The 21,970-nt window shown below is 39.9% G+C and overlaps 1 protein-coding gene across 1 annotated transcript in view; it reads right to left on the bottom strand.

The window, feature by feature from the left end:
- The window catches only part of ARFGEF3 (ARFGEF family member 3), a 91,961-nt gene that overhangs the window by 14,468 nt on the left and 55,523 nt on the right, over positions 1–21,970 (bottom strand). Inside the window, exons 15-32 of the mRNA XM_069852001.1 lie at positions 21,086–21,252; positions 19,702–19,867; positions 18,179–18,286; positions 17,713–17,928; positions 17,349–17,459; positions 15,792–15,942; positions 14,934–15,248; positions 12,234–12,367; positions 10,541–10,686; positions 9,365–9,544; positions 8,843–8,987; positions 7,591–7,713; positions 5,381–5,484; positions 3,710–3,854; positions 2,388–2,516; positions 1,730–1,906; positions 1,042–1,156; positions 270–372 (exon numbers count right to left, since the gene is read on the bottom strand). Coding sequence (XP_069708102.1) covers positions 270–372; positions 1,042–1,156; positions 1,730–1,906; positions 2,388–2,516; positions 3,710–3,854; positions 5,381–5,484; positions 7,591–7,713; positions 8,843–8,987; positions 9,365–9,544; positions 10,541–10,686; positions 12,234–12,367; positions 14,934–15,248; positions 15,792–15,942; positions 17,349–17,459; positions 17,713–17,928; positions 18,179–18,286; positions 19,702–19,867; positions 21,086–21,252 — 2,735 coding nt within the window. The remainder of the gene's footprint in view (positions 1–269; positions 373–1,041; positions 1,157–1,729; positions 1,907–2,387; positions 2,517–3,709; positions 3,855–5,380; positions 5,485–7,590; positions 7,714–8,842; positions 8,988–9,364; positions 9,545–10,540; positions 10,687–12,233; positions 12,368–14,933; positions 15,249–15,791; positions 15,943–17,348; positions 17,460–17,712; positions 17,929–18,178; positions 18,287–19,701; positions 19,868–21,085; positions 21,253–21,970) is intronic.

Below are 21,970 nucleotides of genomic sequence, written 5' to 3'. Positions count from 1 at the left end.
TCGTACTGGCAGTGCAATTTAAAATAAGTCTGGACAGCTAGTAACTAGCATTGTCTGCACATTTAGAAAAACTGACTTTATTCTCCATTGTTGATCCAACTCCTTTCATTATGAGTGAATTGATAAATAACAAAAGCTACCATGTAATCCTTACGCTTCTTTTCTTAGCTCTGTACCCAACAACTTCTCTGAAAAAGAAAAAGCAAGCTGTCAAAAGTTAGTGAGTCCATAACTCATGAAATTACATTTTGACTGAAAAGGCAGTTTACCTTTACTGGTTCCAGAGTGGCAGAGAATGCATCCTGCAAGGCACAACATGCAAGCCTCCACATCTCTTCAGTAAAAACAGGCCCTGCTGTCACTAACACATACCTGCAAAGACACAGGAAAACGTTACCAAGTTCAAGAAGGAACTACACAATTCTTACTTGAAATGGGAGAAGGCTGAAAACAGAACAAAAGCCTATTTGATATCTAGCTAATGATATCCAACCTCTTCAGTTGTTACCCTTACCTATTTTTGTAAGTTCACTGTAGTTTTGACATTTTTTTTCCCCCACTTTACTTTTCCTCTTTAAGTAGTCATCTTGCCAGGACAAGAACCGCACATTCTGTAACTATATAATGAAGCACCTTTTTTGATTATGACTGCAGACCTGAAGACTAAGTAAGGTGTAATTACCTCTAAGGACCTGTGAATTCCAACAGAAAGGCCCTTGAATATTTTTCCTAATTATTCATTAATTCCTTGATTATTATTGCTAAATATCCCCCAATTATTGACTAACTGCATAAATGTAATGTACAAGTGCTTTTTGTGGGAACGTACACATAGCAAGGCCTAAAATCATGGGTTCTGAAGCAGACAGAAAACAGCAAGAAAAGGTCAGTAAGTCTAAAATTAATTATCCAAATAAGAAGAGATGGATATGCCATAGACTTCTTTTGAGATTTTAGCCAACTTTATCAGTCCACAAGTTCAAGAATGTAAAGACTTCTTATTTTTTTTTTAATATGCTAACAGAGTGAATAGACTGTTACCTGATACAGGAGCAGCCAACTCTGGAAATAATTTCTGTTGGTTCTGCTACACAGGCTACCAGCAACTTGAAAAGATCTTTCAGCATAGTATTGATCATATTTTCATAACCAATATCTATAAGGAAAGGAAAAGACACAGGCTGGTTTTAGATCATTACCTCTTCATTATATTTAGAGATGTACAGTGTTGCCACACTCACTGCTATTCAGAGACTTTGCAAAACCAAATCTTTTTATACAGTTATCACTCCCGCTCAATTTTGAAACATGCATAACAAAAAAAACTGAAATAAAACCAGTCCTTTTGATGTTAGCAATATAAAATGCCTTGGCTTAAATGGTACCAGAGAAATTCTGTTAGATCCTGTTTCTGAATATTCTAGTTCTTTATGATCAAAGTCTTAGTTTCTTCTTTTGGGAAGTATAATATAGACAGTGATGATTAAATTTTGAAGACAACCCTGCTTTAAGTGTAGGCTGGACTAAATAATTTCCATAGTTATTTTTTTCCCATAATTCTAACCCTATAAAAGAAAGGAAAAAAAACCCCACAAACAAACCAGAAATTTTCAGCTCTCTTTCTCTTATTTTATGCTTGAGCAAACAAAAAACAATTAAACTATGCCAAGCACCTGTTCAGCAGAATGACACTGGTCATTGTCAGCAGATGTGACATGCAACGACATACCTGAGTGTATGAAGTTTTGAATGTGCTCCACTACAAGTTCACAGGAAAGGCCAATGGCATGCTTGAAATTAGCTGATGCCACATCCCAGTACGAATGGTCACCATGGCTGCGATGGAGCCAAAGAGACATCGTGGGAAGAAGAAGATGTACAACTGCATAAATGCCAAATCCTGGCCCTTAAAATAAAAATGACAACAGTTGGGTTTTTTGCTTACAAAACCTATGTGAACAGTAAATTTGCTAAGTTGTTCCAAGCTTAAGGCCAGCAGTGGTGCTAAAGAAAGCAGGTTCTGAAACTTTTTTGGGTCAAGCAGTTTTGGATCTAGTTGTGAGATAGTATATGAACATTTAGCCAACTGTTTACCCAGTGTTCCTCAGCAGGCCTACTAGACTATAAAATTTTCTTTTTCCTTTTCTTGGACACAGACAAATGTTTTCTGTGCCTAAGACATCAAAGGAGTACTGCACCTCTTTATTGGTGCAATAAACGTAAGACTACACTGAACATCCTCTTACAAGATGCCTTTTGTCAACACAGAACAACGCACTAACTGGAACAACACATCTCTGTGTGGCTCTAACACGAGTAACACATTTCACAGAATTGGTTTAGGTCATGGCTCTACTAGCTTATATTTTATCAAGCCTTTTCATTACCAGGTGTCTTGGCAACGTCCCTCAGCAATTCAAAGAGCAGATCCAAAGTAGGAGGCTGGTGTTGGCGGGGACAGTTGGATATAGCAGTTGTTAATTCTTCCAGCAGAATAATCCAGACATTGATAAGGCCTACAAGTAAGGAAACAAAGATTAAAAGCCAGGAGTAACATGCATTTACTACAGGTAAAACTTGTCTTCAGAAAGCGATTGGCAAGTGGTGCTTCCCTGAATTGGGGAGACTCTTGGACAAGTTCAAAACCCAACTCAAAGCAGAGACTTCAGCAGCTTGGGTCTCCCACATCCCAGGTGAACATTCTAAAATTTCCAGAGAAAGAAAACCCCCCAAACATAGGAAGAAGGAAGAAGGAAGAAGGAAGAAAAAATTTTGTTTTTTTCAGAGAAAGCAAATAGAAAACAAACTAGGGCTTGTGGTTTGGCTTTTCTGAGAAAGTAGCTTTTCACTCCTTTACCCAGGGTAGGACTGGAACAGGACAATCCATGTGGTGGAAGATCCTAGATAAAAGTAGGTACTAAGAGTCATTCTGGTGAGGCATTGTAGTTAGCCTGCTTTCTGCCTGGTTGGAGCTGGCTTTTCAGAGGCAGCCAGCTAGGAACAGCTCAGTAATTCAAATATTCAAAAGTGGCATATACTGCTTTGAAGGGCCACAGTAAATCCAGAAGCAGTAAGGCTGCATTCCTCCACTGCTTGGTTCCACATTGATCTAGTTTAGCAAACACCTGATTAACCCACAACCCATATAAGCCACACAAATAATCAGGAGACAAAGGCTGCTTGTCTTTCTGGATGTCACAGTGCATTTTATGGATTTTAGAAATACACCATTTAGTCCAACAGACAAGAGGACATAAATTTGGAAACATACTTAAACAAGTGTTCTTTATCTTTCTAAACTCTGACTTAACACTTATTTTTTCTCTTAAAGGCAGGCATGCCAATACTAACCTTAAAAGGTGCTTACTCCTTTACTTCAGCTGTGGTCTAGAAAGTATTTCTGTGTTAGCTCTCAGTAATATACACTTGTTCTATTATGAATATCAGGATGATTACAATATTAATGAAAATATTATCTTATCCCAAGAAAGGGGTTGTATTTTTCTCATATATGAGCAGTGTCTTTTAACATAAAGAAGGTGATGTGACCTGAACTTCCAAGCATTGTGTGCACGTATGTGTGTGTAGACAGAGAGACAATAAACTGTGAATTTTTCCCCCTCCTTTGTGCTTTCAGCAGTTACCAATATTTACAGTGACATGAGAAGGAAGCAATTGATTAATTCCTTACTGCTTTCAATGCACATACCAGTGTCGTCATCAAAGTCAGAAAGGATGCACTCAATACCATCCTCGCTGCTGGCTGACTGTTCCTGTACTCTTCGGGGCAAGTTAACCAGCCGGCCACTGAGGAAGATGGGTTTCAAGGGCATTTTATAGATTTTGGCTAACAACTGTGGTAGGAGGAAGAGAGAGAATAGAAGATAAATACAGATGTTAAGGTTTGTAAATGCTATCACATACAACACAAAATCAAAGCTATGAAAGCAGCATAATGTCAGCATCTGTTCTGTTCATCCAGCCATATGTAAATTAAAAACACAGATGCCAGAAGTCTTTCACTAATTGACAGGTAAGGGGTCAGGATGATAAAGAGAGGGAGAAAAGCAATTTAAATAACGCATTTTTGGGAAAGGAATGTGCTTCCTCCTCATTTGTGAAAGACAAATGTTACTAGTTACTGATTGCATCTATGGCCTAAGAAGCTCCATTAGCTCTACACAGAATATTTTGGCGCTCTGAAGAATAAGTAAATACTAATAACAGGACCTGTACAAGGTTATTTCAAGGCTTCATTGCCCGAGTTTCCCATGACACAACAAATACAAACTTTGCAGAATTGTGGTATAGCTGGGATGCTACCGGTATTTTACAAGGCCTTTCTGAAGTAAACCATTTATTTGCAGTATACAGGTAGGACTTCTTTTTTGTCATTCTTGTTCTTCTACTGGCAAGTTAAAATGTATAACAAGATAAAAAATGCTGCTTATTTTCTCCTCTTAAAGAGGAGAAAATATTTCTTCCTCTTTGTGTCCTGGGGTTTGTAAGGATAGGGAGGAATGATGTGATGCACATAGTAAATATGTAGAACACACATTAGATATACATGCAGATATTCACTAAAAGTTTTGGGGTGAACGAGATAGCCACTACAGTTTGATATGTCTGCTGTTTATTATTCTGAGCTGCCTTATTATTTCCTTATCTCCTCAGTCTATGTACTGAATCCACCCATTATCTTTGAATTTAGATATTAAGTCCTTTCAGCTCTGGTAATATCTGTTGTTACGCATTTGTATTGTACCCAGAAAAAACATGGTCTGGGTCCAATAATAAGACCTGTAGGTACTACAGAAATACAAACAACATTATAAAATCAGACAAAAACTGTCCTAATAACCCTGGATAATAATCTATGCTGTGTGTAAGGAGATTATAGGACACATGCCAACATTCTAATTGTTAGAGATTTGCCCTGAGCTTCAGATATGTTTTCACAGCACAGATAAGCTGCTCCTGCATTTTAGAGGGTCTAACTTGTTGCTCTTCAGAAGATCTGAGACTTCTCAGCATTTTTTTTCTTCTCCTCCTTCATTCCCAACGTTATTTAAGGTAACTGTTTAAATAAGAATGAACATAGCTTTGAATATGTTACTACTAGGTTTTGAACATTCACAATTTCTCACATGCTCCTTGGGTCTGAATGTTTTAGCTCCTCAATCTTCCCACCATTAGCTAGCCTAGAAACTATGAGATTCCTTCAGATAACCACTCTCCATCTGGCAGTGCAGGTTATTACCATCAGGCTTACCACGGATTCTGTTGCATTCATGCAACCATCTAAACACTGATACCAAGCCTAGAGGTTAGAACCATTTCCTAGGCCAAGTTAGTACCAGTATAAGGTTATTCGTCATACCTGAGAACATCTCCTGAGGTAATCGAGTGCGGGAAGGCACAAGTCTGTGGATGCAGATCCTGATCCTGGCACACAGTCACCCATCTCCTTACAATCTACTTCCCCTGATGACAGGAAAGGCAGCATTGGGAAGGACAGAAGAAGAGAAACAAACATAGCATTATGTTTCCTTTTTCATTTAGATGCGCCCCAATATCTGAAGAGAGTCCAGAAAACATCTTTTGTTTGATCTTATTAGAAGTGACAATCAGGGGATTCTCATACAAACAATACATTAATATTGGTCACAGTTTATACATGGACTTTTATATGAACAAATACTCTTCAGTTATTGAATTACTTGCTCATATTCAACCTTTGCTCAATTAATATACTCATTTATTTCTAGTCATTTGCACCCCAGTGCCCTGGATAATTCTTCTACCACAAGTTCTTCCTTTTAGTTTATTTACTCCTGAAAAACACCATTTTATATTTTGTGCTACAATATTTCCTTCTGCTCTCTAATTCAAGTGTCAGGGTCTCACAGTTTCAACTGTATGAGGCTCTAGTGCCTCAGTATTACAGGTATTACTAATTCTGTGGCACCAGAAGACTCCTACTTTCAGGACAGCTTCACTAGGTGTACTAAATAAGCACATCAGTTCCAAGGCATCCTATTGCAGAGCTCCTGCTTGGATAACTCCATTCACTCCAGCATTTTATCTGTCTGCAGAGTCTTTTCCTTCCATCTCAGCCAATGTTCTGCCCACCCTAGAATACTTGGCTGGTAACCATTTTTCTAGTTTAACTGAACACTTTCCATTCAGTGCCAAATCTGAAGCTTTACTAAATGTCTATATACATTAACATTTGATTTCTTAAAAGCTATTCCTCTCATAAAAACCACAAGATAAATGCAAAATCCTTTTATTTAATCCTGCTTTATGCTCCTCTCACCACCCTTATTTACTTTTTGTATGCCTTTAGCTATCCCCTCCATAATGTATTTTATAAAATCTTGTCTACTATTGGGATCAACCAAGTCAGCAAGTGAAGCTTGAATCCTTCGGTTTAATGTTAAAATGCACATAAATAGTAGTATATTGACTACTGTACAGTACTAAAGTACCACATAATCCTACCAACTTGAATAGAAAAAAAATCTTGCTTTTTGACATGTGATTATAAAGGGGACAAACTTATCTCATGAAAGAAATCTAGAAATATAAGACTATAAATATAAGACAGGATTTTAAGTGCTCCAGAAGGAACATGAGTTCCTTTTATTTGTACTGGACATGCAGATTATTTTCTTTTTTGTAGTAATAGTCACAATTCCAGCCTGTATAAGATGACAGTAACATTAAAGACTAGATCTGCTGCAGTTAGGTGCTTCATTTAAATCAAAGGGAGTCACTTACAGACCTAATTATCTCTGTGAATTAATATATAAGTGCCCCATCTTGCTACTTCTAATAAGTTCTACAATTTACATAGGACAAAAATAATTGCCGCATTTCAATGAAAACCGTCAAATTCTAACATTTAAGGCAAGTCAGGGATCATGAACACGGGGGGGAGAATGACCCAACAACACTTGCTTTTGTTATGAAGTTTGGTGAAGCATCACAGGGTCATCTTGACTTGACACACCTGGTCTCAGCTGCCCCCAGTAACACAACAAAAAAACTAATCATGGGGACAGAGTGTTGTTAGTTGCAATGCTTGTGATCTTACTGAGGGTTCAGCGGGTTTTCATGATTGAATATGCCAAACTACTGCTGCTGAGGTGGGCAAGAGTAGAAAGGAGCCATGTAGCTTTGATGACTATATGTAAAATATACCCTGTTCCATTGCAGACAATCTATCTTGTCACTGCACAATTGCAGGCTATTTGTGCAATATTCTGGGGTTGGTTTTTGGGGTTTTTTTATTATTACTCTTATTTAAATGAATGTAAGCAAGTCCTGACACAAATTAAGACCAAATGAAGTTTAATAGTTAGATGAATCTTGGTCACTGTAACAGCTTGAAGAGCTAATAGCATTAAAAACATTTCTGAAATAATACCTCAGTCTTGATTTTACTTTTTTAAATGGACTCAGTTTCTTCACTGCCTCACTCCCCTCTACCATACTATGTCTTACATGACTGAATTCTCCTCTTCTGCAGGATTAAGTTTGACATATTATGACTTAATAGGATAGAAGGAAAATAAAAATATTTACCCAGTCCTTTGACAAACTTCATAAGGCACATAATATAACTGGTGGCGGCATTGGCAAAGACCTGGATGCTGTCTGTGTTTAGAAACGCTTCAAAGACATCAAACACTGGAGCCTGGCGTTTCCCTGAGGAAACAAGATGAGAACTCATCTCCACCCCCCATAAATGTGGTTTTCCAACAGTTTTTCAACAATTTAACTGAATCTGTATAATCTCTCCTATTCTGGGCAGACACAGAAATGATCTTAGAAGTAACGCCTTCTCTTGCTCCTGAGGCAATTGTGTAGCCCTTCATAGGGAGTAATGCAGACTCCCTCCATTGCCTTATCTATGAAAAATATCAGCTTATACTGCCCATATGGTAACAGCAGGTTTGAGCTGTTGAACTCAGCTCAGTGGCTAACACTTCTGCTTGCTGGATGTTCCTGGTTTTATTCTTGATAACTGCCAAGATGACAGCAGTCAGGCCAAAAACTATCGAGACTAAATGGTAACAAAAAGAGCCTTGCATTTCCTAAGTAGATTTATCAGTCTTCAAAAGCTCTATACACTTGTATTCTGCCACTGCTCATAACATATCTGAAAGAAAAAAATTTAGGTGGAAAACCATATCCCTTAGACATGACTTGTAACATTTAACAATACCTTCTAATGGAGCAAGAGAACAGATTAAAGTGATTTTCCCATATTACTCAGTTTCCATACAAGCAAACATCTCTGGGAGGGATGCAGAATCATTCTTACAGCAAACATGGTTTGTAATAGTGTTAGCAATTTGAAGCCTTCTGATTAACTGCCCAGATAAGCACTTGCCTAGATAATCACACTAAAGTACCCTGATGTATAAGAACAAGAGATTTCACATAGTAAGAAAGACAGTCCACATAAGACCTGGTGGTTGTATACAGTACGCTTTTCTTTCTCTAGCAGAGCAGTAGTAAGGACCCAGCCAAGCTCACTCCTGCACTACTGTTTTGCTCAAAATTATTCAAGAAGGTTTGAAGCATTTCTTTCTCACTTCACTCATCTGTCAGAGCCCAGAGGTCAAAGAGTCAGAGCAATACCTTTGGTTTTCCTCCCACCCCAACTAATAAACCAGATACTTCAGTACAGTCCTGAAGTACTGCAGAGAAGCCGCTAAGTGCTGCTGTTCAGGTAGAGCATTTAAGTATATTGAGTTAGCTATTGTGTCTCCAGGGAATATGACAGGGAAACAAAAGCACACACAAAACAATCAATGCAGTAAGACCTTACCCATTGAGTACTCTCCTACAAGGTACTCTTTAACCTCTGACTTGCTGCTGCTGTGCACTGTTTCCAGGGCACTGAATAGGGGTCTCCATCCTGACTGGATCTGGGTAGAACACATTTCCACCAACTCTCCTATAGAGGTGACCACCTGCAGACAGGGTAGGAGAGGGTATAAGAATAAAATCAAAACTCCCAGAATTGATAATAAAATAACCTTCAGATGGAATGTGGATGACTTTTAACACATTCCTAAATTTCACCATGTCAGTCTAGACTAATTTATTATTTTTTTTTTTAGATAATAGAAAAGTTTTATTAAATTGCTTTAAAGCTATGTGTACTGTCTCTATGCTCTACCACAACGTTAGCTTAGGTAAGCAGAGCCCTCCTGATTCCTTGAAGATCACTAAGGGGCACCATTTGAAGAGAATTTGGGAAACACTCTCAAGTGTGCCAAGTGTACTCTGGAGACCATCTTTCCTATGGCACGGTAGGCCAGACAAACCCTAATCAAGGCTGACTTGCCTGGTCTTGGACATCCTCATCACACAGCTCTAGCTGCATGATACGCTCAAAGGGGCGGAATAGCCCCTCATTAAAGTGAAAATGAGAAGGTTCATTCCAGCTTGTCAGCACTTCAGTGAGGATGTCATGGATGAAGGAAACAGCCTTCCGAGACACATGTCTCTCCTTATGACAGGCAGCCTGCAGGGAAAGGAGGAGTATTAGAGTTTATCCAAGCAAAAAAAATTTGCTTTCAGTGATACACTTTTAAGGGAGGTACGCAGTTCATGTTGCTGAACCCTAAAAAGTGGCCTTGCCACTGAAGTGTCTAGGGACCCCAGTGCAATGAAAATGGGAGAGGATCACTATTGAAACAGATGGCAGACTCTGAGCTGCTTAGAGTCCCACAGATGCATGAAGGTTTGCTGACAAGTAAAAAAGCATAGAGATAAAATCAATAAACTGAATAATAAAACCCAATAGAACAGAACTTGTATGAAATGTCTTGCTTCTACCATGTAACCATTTTTCCTTTCAAAAAGGCAGTTTCTGCTTATATTGACCATACCTATTTACGCATGACCAAATGTCACTTTTTATTTGGAAGTACCACATGGTTATTCATACAAATGACACTTATCAAAAACCTCTGAGAAGTCAAGACACCAGGTAAGACTGAAAGTTTGACTGAGGAAAGGTCATTTGTTACGACTGAAATTGATTATATGGCTGTTACTGACATGCCACTGATGAGGTGTCACAGGGAAGCAGAAGGAAAGGGAAAAATGTCACCATCTTCCCAAGCTGAGCTGATTTTATGTAGGGAAAGAAAGCCTGCACCTTTTTATGGGAAGACTTGCAAGGATGTAGACCTTGACTGGGAAAATAGGTAGATGGAGGAGTTACTTGTAACCTGTTAGGGTGGTTTCAGTATTTTCACCACAGACACATATGAACTATCATACTGCAAAAATCCAACACACTGTCCCTGGATCTGCCCATTTCAGTTATTTAAAAGCGCCCTCCTCAGTGGCAGCATTACAATATATGACACAGTATATACAATATCCAACAGAAGCGTAACCAGATTTGACAGTGTTGAGGGACGATACATGTGTTAAGAGCTAACAAGCATTCTCCAGCTCTTTCAGCTCTGCCATCTCTTGCACACATTCCCATTTTCTCCCCTACTCCTACCTCTACAAGGTGAGGTGCCACCAAGCTCCAGCAGCGCACAAGGTGCAGCAATGGGCGAGATTTACTCCTTACAATTCTGAGCATGGCATCACCAAGTCGGAACAAGTGAAGTGCACTTCTCCTGTCCTGGGTAGATTTTACTTCACCTACACGAAAGTATAAGAAAATAAATGGAAGATAAGCAACTGCAGATCCTCCATCTCTAGATGTCTAATTGGAATTTAAATCAGGTTAGAAATTATTAGTATTAAGCTGGGGTACCGGGGTGGGGGGGTGTGGTAAAGGAAAAATAAAACAAAACTAATGTAAAACACAGCCTATGGCTGTGTAGGTAAAAGAATAGGAGATGGACCCAAGCTGTAAGAGCAACTTATTAAACACACTTTATTTTTAATTTAAGTGATCTTTTTTGTAAAAAATATTTTAAAGACAAAAGCTTTGAGAAGTAGTACAGAAAAGTTAAACAAACAATTAAATAATTTATATTAAAACCCGAAACAGTAGTTGCAAAACCTATGGTGACATCTACAGGAAAAACCATAAAATGCAAGTTACTTAGTTTTGGTTTGTCCTTTTCTGTTTCTTATCAAGCAAAGAATGTAAAGCAAAGAATGTGAGAAAACTTTCCTGTTTCCCAGCCAGTAATACTCATAGTTTCCTACTGAAAGGGAATCATCTTCCATTGCTCTTACAATATTTGGAAGGATACTTCATTTCCCCATTTAAAAAACACTGGTGTTTTTATCTCTAACAAAAGATGTAATCAGGGGGCACAGCACTTCTTAATATGGAAAAAACCCCAATCAATTGCCCTATCCTAATTTTAATTTAATTATTACTAATTACTGTTGGTTGACTACTAAATATGTGACAAGAGGATCACTATTTATTAAAAATAAAGTGACAAATGTTGAGGCCTGGAGACAAGCAAATGTGAAAAATTAACAACTTGAAGTGTCACACGGAGAAAATGACAAGTAGCACCTCAGAGAGAAGGGAAATTGGTTGAATCGGAGACATATACTAGATAAAACCCTGTATCTGCCACAGGACAGAACAAAGCACTGTAAGGCTAATGTAACTTCTAAAGGCACAGTACAAATTTAAGTAAAATACCTTCCTTCAGATACAACCCTGCTCTATTTCAGACAGTGGTGGAAATGACAATTTAGAGGCTTTGTACTGTAAGGCACATCCTCCACTCTGACAGGGAAGAGCAAGTGGGACAAATCCCACTGCTTTATTTAACATTTTTCAGTTCTGTGCTTTGTTTGCTACCACCCATTTTTGGAGCACCTCTGAGGTTATCCCACAGTCAAAGGTCTGACCTAAATTCATTGTCATAGGTCTACACTTAGTAGGAGTTTCCCTACTGAACTACTTACAAATATTTGGTTAAATATCTGTGGATAATTAACAACCCCAAAGTCAAAGAGGCAAATGAATGTCCTCTGAAGTGTTGCACAGCAAGTGTGGATGTGGTTCCTGTCCATATAAAGAACTCAATCTTTTCTGAAGACTTTGAATTGCTCCTACAGTAAGACCTTAGAATAAATACCGTGTTTTATTTATACCTTGAAATTTCAATTGGAAAAATTAAAACTACAAGAATAGAAAGGAAGTGCTTTAAGCAATACAGTTGTATATGAAACACAGCAATCAAACAAAGTAAGGTAATCTTCAAGCGATTTACCTGGCATGGCTAGGGAGTAATCAACTGTATCTGTGACTGAATGGAAAAGCTGGGCCTGAGAAGCCTTCTTGAGCTGGTAAAGGAAGCCTGCCAGCGCCATCAAGTTTAACTTGTCAGTAGCATCTTCAAAGAGTCTGTGAATAAAAGAAAAAGGATCTAACTGAAAAATTCAAGAGATGCAGACTTAAATGTGGATGTCAGAGGAAAACCCTTATCTGTGTATGGCTGCTACCTGTTGCCTTTGGCAACACATTGGGTTATTGAGGACTTTTTATACATTTATATTTATACTATTTATACAGAAAGACTCTGATCCACAAGCTTTACTGATTGGAAGATGGAAAGTAGAGTGCTGTAAGACCAACGAGAACCCTTCCAAGATTTGACTGTGGTACTAAGCCAAAAAGTTACTTTCTCAAGAGACCAATGTTTCCCTGTTAGAGCATCTTAATACTACAGGCAGTTCATGAACCAGTAATCAACAAACAGTGAGAATGTGCCCAGTCCTCACAACATAGATTTTCATAGCTTCACTAACTTTATAGTTACACCAATTTGCTTTACTAGAAGTTACAGCCCCTTAGATGAAAAACAAATTAATTCACGTCTTAAACCTAAAGTTACTGCACTGAATTGTTATTTAGGACTACAAACAAGAGTTATTTTCAACTTTAATGAGATCTTCAGAGTTAAAATCTGTACCCTTAAAGCAGTAAACTTACCCTTTAAATGTTAGTATAGGAGGTGGATTTCACAGAGATCACAGTGAAATTTCACATGGGTGACATAAATATTATTTTCTGACATTGCTTTTCACATGAAACTTTCTATAGTCCTGGGATTGAGTCCTAATAATGTCTGCACTGAAGTAACAGTACAAAAATCAAATCTACATTGTTAAAATTACAGCACTGCTATTCTCCAATCCTCGGAACCAAGTTGTATTGTTAGCTTCCTGAATAAAAGACACTTTCCATGCAGAGCTAAAATCCTACAAGCAGTGTCAGAATGCACTATTTTTACCTTTGAATTTTAAAATTATACCCTCCTGTTGGTGGATATCTAGAATGTAAAATGCCAGCTGGAGAAAAAACAAGAGTATTAGAAACATGCAGACTCAGAATATTTTCACCTCTAACTTGGGTTGCCAAAGGAACAGGAGAAATAGGGAAAGGAACTGTGACAAATCAGTCTGCAGTACATAGCCTAGCCATTCTGTGACTATGCTTGGTGGCCCTTCCCTCTCTGGACACAGTGGGTGAGGCTGACAAGCTGTCTGTACAGTCCTGACAGAAGCAGCTACTTTCTAGGTGACAGGGGTCTTGTCACTCAGTCCCTTCCTGTCAGGACAAGATGCTCACTTATTTTGCCCTAAAGAATTCTGGCCTGGACAGGCGCACACTCTCCTGGGTGGAAAACTGGTTGGATGGCCGGGCCCAGAGAGTGGTGGGAAATGGTGTGAAATCCAGCTGGAGGCCAGTGACAAGTAGGGTTCCCCAGGGCTCAGTGCTGGGTCCAGCCCTGTTCAGTGTCTTTATCAATGACCTGGATGAAGGCATTGAGTGCACCCTTAGCAAGTTTGCAGACGACACTAAGCTGGGTGGAAGTGTCGATCTGCTGGAGGGTAGGGAGGCTCTGCAAAGGGATCTGAACAGGCTGGACCGCTCGGCTGAGTCCAATGGCATGGGGTTTAACAAGGCCAAGTGCCAGGTCCTGGAGGAGAGGGACCTGGGGGTGTTGGTTGACAGCCAACTGAACATGAGCCGGCAGTGTGCCCAGGTGGCCAAGAAGGCCAATGGCATCTTGGCTTGTATCAGAAACGGCATGACCAGCAGGTCCAGGGAGGTTATCCTCCCTCTGTACTCAGCACTGGTGAGACCGCTCCTCAAATACTGTGTTCAGTTCTGGGCCCCTCACCACAAGAAGGATGTTGAGGCTCTGGAACGAGTCCAGAGAAGAGCAACAAAGCTGGTGAAGGGGCTGGAGAACAGGCCTTATGAGGAACGGCTGAGAGAGCTGGGGCTGTTTAGCCTGGAGAAGAGGAGGCTGAGGGGAGACCTCATTGCTCTCTATAACTACCTGAAAGGAGGTTGTAGAGAGGAGGGTGCTGGCCTCTTCTCCCAAGTGACAGGGGACAGGACAAGAGGGAATGGCCTGAAGCTCCGCCAGGGGAGGTTTAGGCTGGACATTAGGAAAAAATTTTTCACAGAAAGGGTCATTGGGCACTGGAACAGGCTACCCAGGGAGGCGGTTGATTCACCTTCTCTGGAGGTGTTTAAGGCACGGGTGGATGAGGTGCTAAGGGGCATGGTTTAGTGTTTGATAGGAATGGTTGGACTCGATGATCCAGTGGGTCTCTTCCAACCTGGTTATTCGATGACTCTATGATTCTAATACAAAAGATTAATTTACACGCAAGCAATAAATTCACCACTCTCAGGATGTGGTTGATAAACTTGGCCTATTCACTGTTATGCCCATATGCACTCAACCCAGTACCCACAGGGTACTGATGAAAGATGCAGAAAACCAAGTATTTTAGGAACTGCTCGTTGTGCTGCACATGCAGCACTCTTGCAAAACTCAACTGAAACCAGTGGCTGCAATATAAAAGGATCAAGCCCCACTGCATCACAATAAAGATACATTTTGTTCTCTTTTGGGGATAGGGATTCTAGTTCCCGATAGTGCTGCTTTTACCTGTCAGCTTGCGTAGACAGAGTGAGAACAGCCTTGGCAGCACTGGTCCCACACAGCAGGCTGCCTCCACGGAAGTCAAAAGCTCTGCCCTTACTGCTCTCCTTGATGAGTTCCTGGATAGAAACTGGCTGAATGACGGGATTGCTGCTGAGAGTGGTCTCTTGCTCATCAATCAGTGCCTGGGGAGACTCCCCAGACTGCGAGTCTAGGTGCAGCCCTCCAGGTGCCTGCTGTGACTGGGTGATGGTAATGGAGGGCTGGGAAGCACCATCACTGAAGTGGGTGTGCTCCAACGTGCTGATGTACTCACAGACCCTGAGAACAAACAGGAGAAGCAACAGATGAATGAAAGCCCCAGAACAATAAGTCTTCCCACACTAATCACAAGGCTCACTGAAGAAATGCTTGCGTATGTACTCCAGAGGTGGACTAGAAGCACAGTGCAAGTACAGCTCTTGGCTGCCTCACAGCCCCATCACTGTGTGAACCCAGCTTATGTGAAACCCTGCTGCCAATTTGCAGGCATCAATTTATACATTTGAATCAGATACGATGCAGAGAATATTCTCCTCAATCCGTAAACATGTGCCTAGATGGCAAATAGTTTAGTGGAGGTGCCTGAAAAGCCCATTTAGGTTCCTGGGTCTGCCACAATCTTCTGGTAGCTTTAAAGTTCCTAAGCATTCACTTTGTCTTTTAGTGGTGGAAAATAGCACCATCTTTTCTCTTACAGATACTGGCTGTTAATTCACTGTTTATACAGAACGCTCCAGAACATGTAAAAATCATTTTACTCAGTATGCTACTTTTAGGCAACATGGTATAAATGCTGCCTCTTTTGGGAAAGCTGGTGAGTACCTGAATACATGAGGCCAACAGTCCTGATTATGGCTGCCCATCTCCAAGCCCACGTTAAGGACTGCATCCATACACAAAACATGAGCAGTGTGCAGGCAGACTCCCTGCACTTTCCCCATCTGCTCCAGTTTCTGCTCCACTTTCTGTTTCACTGCAGCATGAAAAATAAAAAAATACCAAAGCATTAGCTTCTCCAGCTTTTAAACAAACACTGGTTTGTATACAGGGTGATGCAAAGGCATACAGTCTAAAAGCTATAAAAGAATGTAGATTTTTAGACAAAAAAACCCAAAACAAATCAAAGAAACTCATTTCTTCCCAATAAACATAAGACAGTTTTAAAATTAAAATCACTTTTGATTGATCTTATATGCATGAAAAAAAAAGTATTGGATTGACATCCTCCACCCTCAAATTCACAGCTTGCTGCCCACAGAACAGATGCAGATTGCCAGTGACATTATATGTTTCTCTTCAGAGCTGGTTGGCTGGAGATTTATTTATTTTTACCAAAATCTCCTTTGCTATGGAAAAAAAAGTTTGTAGATTTCATGTCTATTTCCATACAAAAGTTTTACCAAAGAGTTTTTGTTAATGGATACTCTTGTCAAAGCAAAAATAATCCTAGTCTAAACTACAAGCATTTGGACCTTATTCCTTTTCCTGAGAATTTCTGAAAACTTGGTTTTCATGTTGCATTGGAATGGAAAGAAATTCTGAAACTTTGCAAGCTTTCATAAACCAGATCTGTTGGCCTCTGGCCACCACTTCTGCCTCCTCTTTCCTCCAGCATGGTGTGTCCAAGTTGCTTCAGTCATAAACAGTAGAGTGGTTAAAAGCTAATTTGTGCTCAGGACTATTCAGTTTTGTTTTCTGTACTGACACACCAAATTTAAGTGCCAAGCAGGGTCATTTCTGCAACACTGTGTTTGTTCTGTTATGGCCTTCTTGCCATTACAAATGAGATGTCATTAGACATATTTTATGTGCTTCTCCAAACAGCCATTGGAACCAATTGATCTTATTGGCTTCCACTGGGTTTGAAGTAGTGGTATAAAGATGCAAAACTTTTTACATGTTATACATATGTAATTTTTTTATTCCAGCTTCATTTAACATGAATTGGAAGCAGTTTTAAATATCTGATGACAAAAGACAACCAAGGACGTACACAGAAGACAGGGAGAGGGACGCAAACTCATTATATTTAATGAGTTTATATTACCACTCATTACTTTAAAAAAAAAGTTTATCTGATGCCCTATGGTTGTACTACTATCGCAAGACTTAAAAACTGCACATTTATAAAATGTTGTTGGCTTATCTCTTGTTCCACTGATTTCAGTTTCTCATAAAATATCACTAGTGTCATAACGTTAAGAACCTAGGGCATCAGGACATATACTTAAGCCTCTAGATATACATCCCATATGACTATAAGCAAGTGATGTACAGTAGTGGCATTCCCATCTGCCTTTCTAAATGCAGCAAAGTACTTTCCAGTTGCATCTTTGCAGGCAATATGAGATAAGGTAGATAATTTAATCACATAGTTACCTTGAGCTATAGTATCACTGGGCTCTTGGATTTCTTTTTCCTCTTTCTCTTCCTGGACACAGGAGGCAGCAGCCATTTGGGCAAGAGCAGATGCACAGTTAGCAGCAACTCCTGTAAAGCAGCCACACAATTACTGTTTAACCAGAATTTCCTCTCCAATCCCATGCAATTTCATGTTGTGTGAAGGTAAGTTGGCTGGATATGTCTATGCTGTAGGGCAGGTAAGCTCTACAGGGAGTTCCTACAATCCAGATTCCTATCCAAGACTGGAACAGGATGCTGCTTTTCTCTCTCCCAGATGCCTTCAAGGAAAGTTACCATCCTGTTCTACGAGTCTGCCACGACATCCCACGTGCAGTAGTACCTAGAGCACAGCTCAGACGGGCTGCCCTCCTCAGTCCATCCAGGCTCACACAGATGGAGTCTTTCTCCTTTTGGTTCTGCTCCTTGGCTCCTTCTGCTCCCAAGATGAAGGCCAGTCCCTTGGAGCTGCCTGCCATACGGCCAGTCAGTGGTGTGGACAAAGTGTCAATCAAGTTCTTCCAACAGCCAATTAAGAGGTATCGGGCAAAAGCAACTCCTGGAGTGAGAAATGCATTACTACTACTACCACTGGAAAATGACATTACAGCAGATTTATCACTAGTAGTAAAAACCCAAGTCATATTTGTCCTCTGCATCCTGGACTGCCAATTCACTGCCAATATACTGACATACTTCCTTCAACCCTTAGATTGTTGTTCTAAACCACAATTTGTCTGAATATGCTTATGGTGCATAACAACCCACTGCTGGTAGATACATTTGTGCTTATAATACAGTCTTAATACCTGCAACAACAGAATCATCTGTTTTCCGGTTTTGGGAAAGAGGAGACTGAGCTGAAGCAGATGCCATCAACTGGCCACCAATTGCACTGCTTCCCAAGCCATCGATGTCTGCCAGAACATTAAAAAAACAACAGATTACTATTCAACACAGACTATATAAAGAAAGCATCTACTGGCTCTTCGTTCAAGTAAGTACTAGCGCTCCTGACTTCTCAGGTATGCTTTTCAGTTTCCCTTTTCTGACAGCTGTCTGAAGCCTTGGCATAAACATAAACCATGACACCATATGCTTTGTCCAGTACAATAAATGTTTTCTTGAACAGGGGAAATACGCCACTCTCAAAAGCCATACACATTTACCCTCCCTAAAGCTACATGGTCTACAGAATTCTCAGCAAAGATTTCATGGTATTACTTACAGTTCGGAACTTCCCACACCCTTAAATCTCCAAATTTGTTAGCATAAATTTTCAAATCTTGCTAAATCCTGTCTCTAGATGTTCCCAGACCTCAAGATGCACTGGGATCCTATGTCCTAAATGCAATTTTTAGTAGACTTACATAGGTTCTATCTCAACAAAAGAATCACAACACAATAAAAGAACCAGCTTCTCACAGAGTTTAATGCTAGAGATGACAGGTTGATCTCCTTTTTAGCAGCCCCTGTCTGCCTGTCTCTTCGTGTAATTCATGGTTATTGTTTTCCCAAAGTGTGTGTTTCAACTTCCCAGCTCAATAGCTAAAAGCAACACTGAGCTCAATACAATTAGCAAAAATCTTTCAAAGCAGTGCCCTTTGATGCCCTAATGGCTCAGCTGAAGGCAGTGTTCTCCCTGCATGCATTTTTTTACTTACCTCTTTGTAATCATACAGTATACACATTCAAGCAGACAGTGCATTTTATATTAATACAATATCATAGACATCCTGCTGCCTTTCAGCTGATACCATTTGATTTTTTTCCTCAAAGGGAGATAAGGGTTGTTTTCAACCATTTGTTAGAGGTACTCCAGGTTTTCAGCTTCTCTCTAGTGTCATTTGGCATATCCCTGGCAGAGTACTAATCTGAACCAAGGGAGGCCCAGATTCTGGAAGGCTTCCAGATTCAGATGCCACTATTTATATTTTTACTGCACCACAGGCACACTAAAATGGCTTTGCTACAACATCAAGAAAACAGCAGCCTTAAGACTTACCATCAACAGGTACCAAGTCTACTAGAACTGAAGCTCAGAAAATTAAGAAATGCTTTGGTTCAGTGTACATGCCTACTCTCCTTGACTCTCAGCATAGTTGTTTTTTTTAAACCCGTGCTTCAAAAGCTTTCTGTCTGCTCGAAAACGAACGCTTTAATCCCTACCACAGTTAAGTCTGATTCCTTCTCTATTGGTAACTTAGCGAAACACCATGTGTTGCATGATGACATGCTGTTCTGTATAGAATGCAATGAAACAGCATGTTATTACAGCTTGTTTTAAACACATGTTTGGAAGTTAGTGTTGCCACCATAACATAGTACTGACCGGTTAACATGGTGATAAGAGGAAGGCTGTGCTCTTCAGGGCTTCCCCAGTATCCAGCTTCCCCCAGTATGTTCCTTTCCAGTACCTGGTGATACAGTTCTTCAACCCAGGCCTGGGAAAATACCATCAACACTCCACTGGACTGGACCTGCTTCATGAAATCCTTCTGCAAAGAACCATAAAAGCTGGATGTAAGACAACAGTAAGCCCTACAGCATGAATCTCAGCTCCTAGATCTATTCCTGAGTGTAAAAGAACTCAGGAGAAGAAATTAAATGATGCAAAAATATGAATTAACTGAGGATTGCAGTGTGTCTCTGTGGTAGAAAATGACATGAACAAGGAGCTTTCCCTTCTCTTATTGCAGTTCATGCAAGATGCAAATCATGCTGACAGTTCTTGCACAGCAACAACAGGACATGCTGATCTCTTGCTGTTTCCACAAGGTGGGGTTAGGAATCTCAGTTCCATCAAAAGGAAGTTGTGGCACCTAATGCTGCCTGTCAAGCAACAAGGCCCTTCTGCGTTGAACAGTCACCACAGACGAACTGGGGTCCAAATAGATACCTGAACTATTTTCAACAATACTTAGGTCATTTTTAGACTACTCCCTAGAGTTCCAAGTCACAGATTTTCTTTCACAGCTGCTGAAGAACACCCTAGAACTGATGATAATGTTAAAACCCACTTATTCCTGAAGTCTTCTAGAATTTAAGTGCTTGAGAAACTCAGCAATAATGGTCTACTTTGTCAGAATCTTTTTGGTTTTAATTTTTTCTTCCATATACCACTGATTTTTTTTGAGGAAGAAACAATATATGAAACAACATCTCTTGGGCGAGTTAGTTCAAAAATGTAGATTCATGTTTGATAGATCCTGCAGCCTTCAAAAAAATTTTTTAAAAGCTCAAGAAGCTAAGGAATCTGAGATGCCACAAAAATCATCTGTTCATATTATGAAAACCTAATTATTTTTCACTCTAATTCCTCATGTCTTCACCTACATAAATAAAAATCAAGTACTAAGCAAGAAGTTTGTCATTATACTCAAAAGAAGTTTCAAGATGAAGGTTATGTCCCTTGATAATGTGCACAAACAACACTTGGTGCAGCACATGATGCTAATCTGTTCATCAAAATCACTTCTACTTTAATGATAATAAAGTAAGAAGCATTCATTCGTCCCCGAATTACAGAGAAGCTGTATAATACAGATGAATGACATTTATCATGCAAGATTCATAAGCAACTTGGAGAACGCTTCATTTGCAATTATTATTTCTTCACTTAACAAGGAGCCTGAAAGCCTTGTGTAGGCTGTTTCATGTGAAAGGAAACAAGACATTTTCTTTCTTTAACAGTTTTCCCATATTCCCCAACTCACCAGCAACATGGGGGCTTGGGCAGGCTTCTTCCTGTAGTAATCAGAGTTGGCCAGTTTTAGGTTGAGCAGCAGAGTGTAATGTGAGACCATGTATAGACTGTCTGCATTCATCAGAGTCTGGAAGCCGAAACTTAGGTTTCCCTCAAATCCTGGTGAGTGCATCATACCTAACAAAAACACCATGTGAGCTTTCACATTTTACAGATTTTGCCTGGAAAAAAAAATAATCAGAAACTAACCCCAGCATTTCAGCAGCAACAGATCGCTAGAACAGTTAATGAATCATCAGTAGATATTAATTTCTACTAAATGTACTAAAATAGGGAATAGAAAAATAAGTAGTCCATCTAGAATGCAGTGCTGCATGGCAAACAGAACACTCCAGTCACAGTCCAGCAAATCAACATGCTTAATTTGAAATACACAAGGTGCACCAGCATTCATTCGGATGACTGCCAGGTACAAAGCAAAGGGCAGGGTGCATCTGCAATGCTAACTGGAAAGGTGAGTTTGGAGCTGGTGGAGGCAAAGCCTGCTTAAAGAACTGAGCATACGTTACAACAAATGGTGTTGATAAGGGTGACAGCCCATTTAACAACGCACACCCTCCCACTCCCAACTCTTTCTTGGCTAAGTGAATTGTTGGATGGGGACTGGAGTGCTCTGCACCTTGCAGGATCAGGCTGTAACCACCATTCTCTCCATGGCCTACAGATATGTGGACAAATATTGGGGCCAACCTGGCTGGAACTCATTACAAATCCAAGTCCTGTTTAGTTCATAGAAGACCTGGTTTCTAGATAGCTGAACACTTGCAGCTCTGTCACATCTGTAAGCCATCTGTAAGCACTCATTATTTCATACAATATTTGTATGAAAACAACA

The sequence above is a fragment of the Phaenicophaeus curvirostris genome, chromosome 2, assembly GCF_032191515.1.
Source record: "Phaenicophaeus curvirostris isolate KB17595 chromosome 2, BPBGC_Pcur_1.0, whole genome shotgun sequence".
Lineage (NCBI taxonomy): Eukaryota > Metazoa > Chordata > Aves > Cuculiformes > Cuculidae > Phaenicophaeus > Phaenicophaeus curvirostris.
The sequence above is the reverse complement of the archived record's forward strand: the minus strand, read 5'-3'. Positions and strand labels throughout refer to the sequence as shown.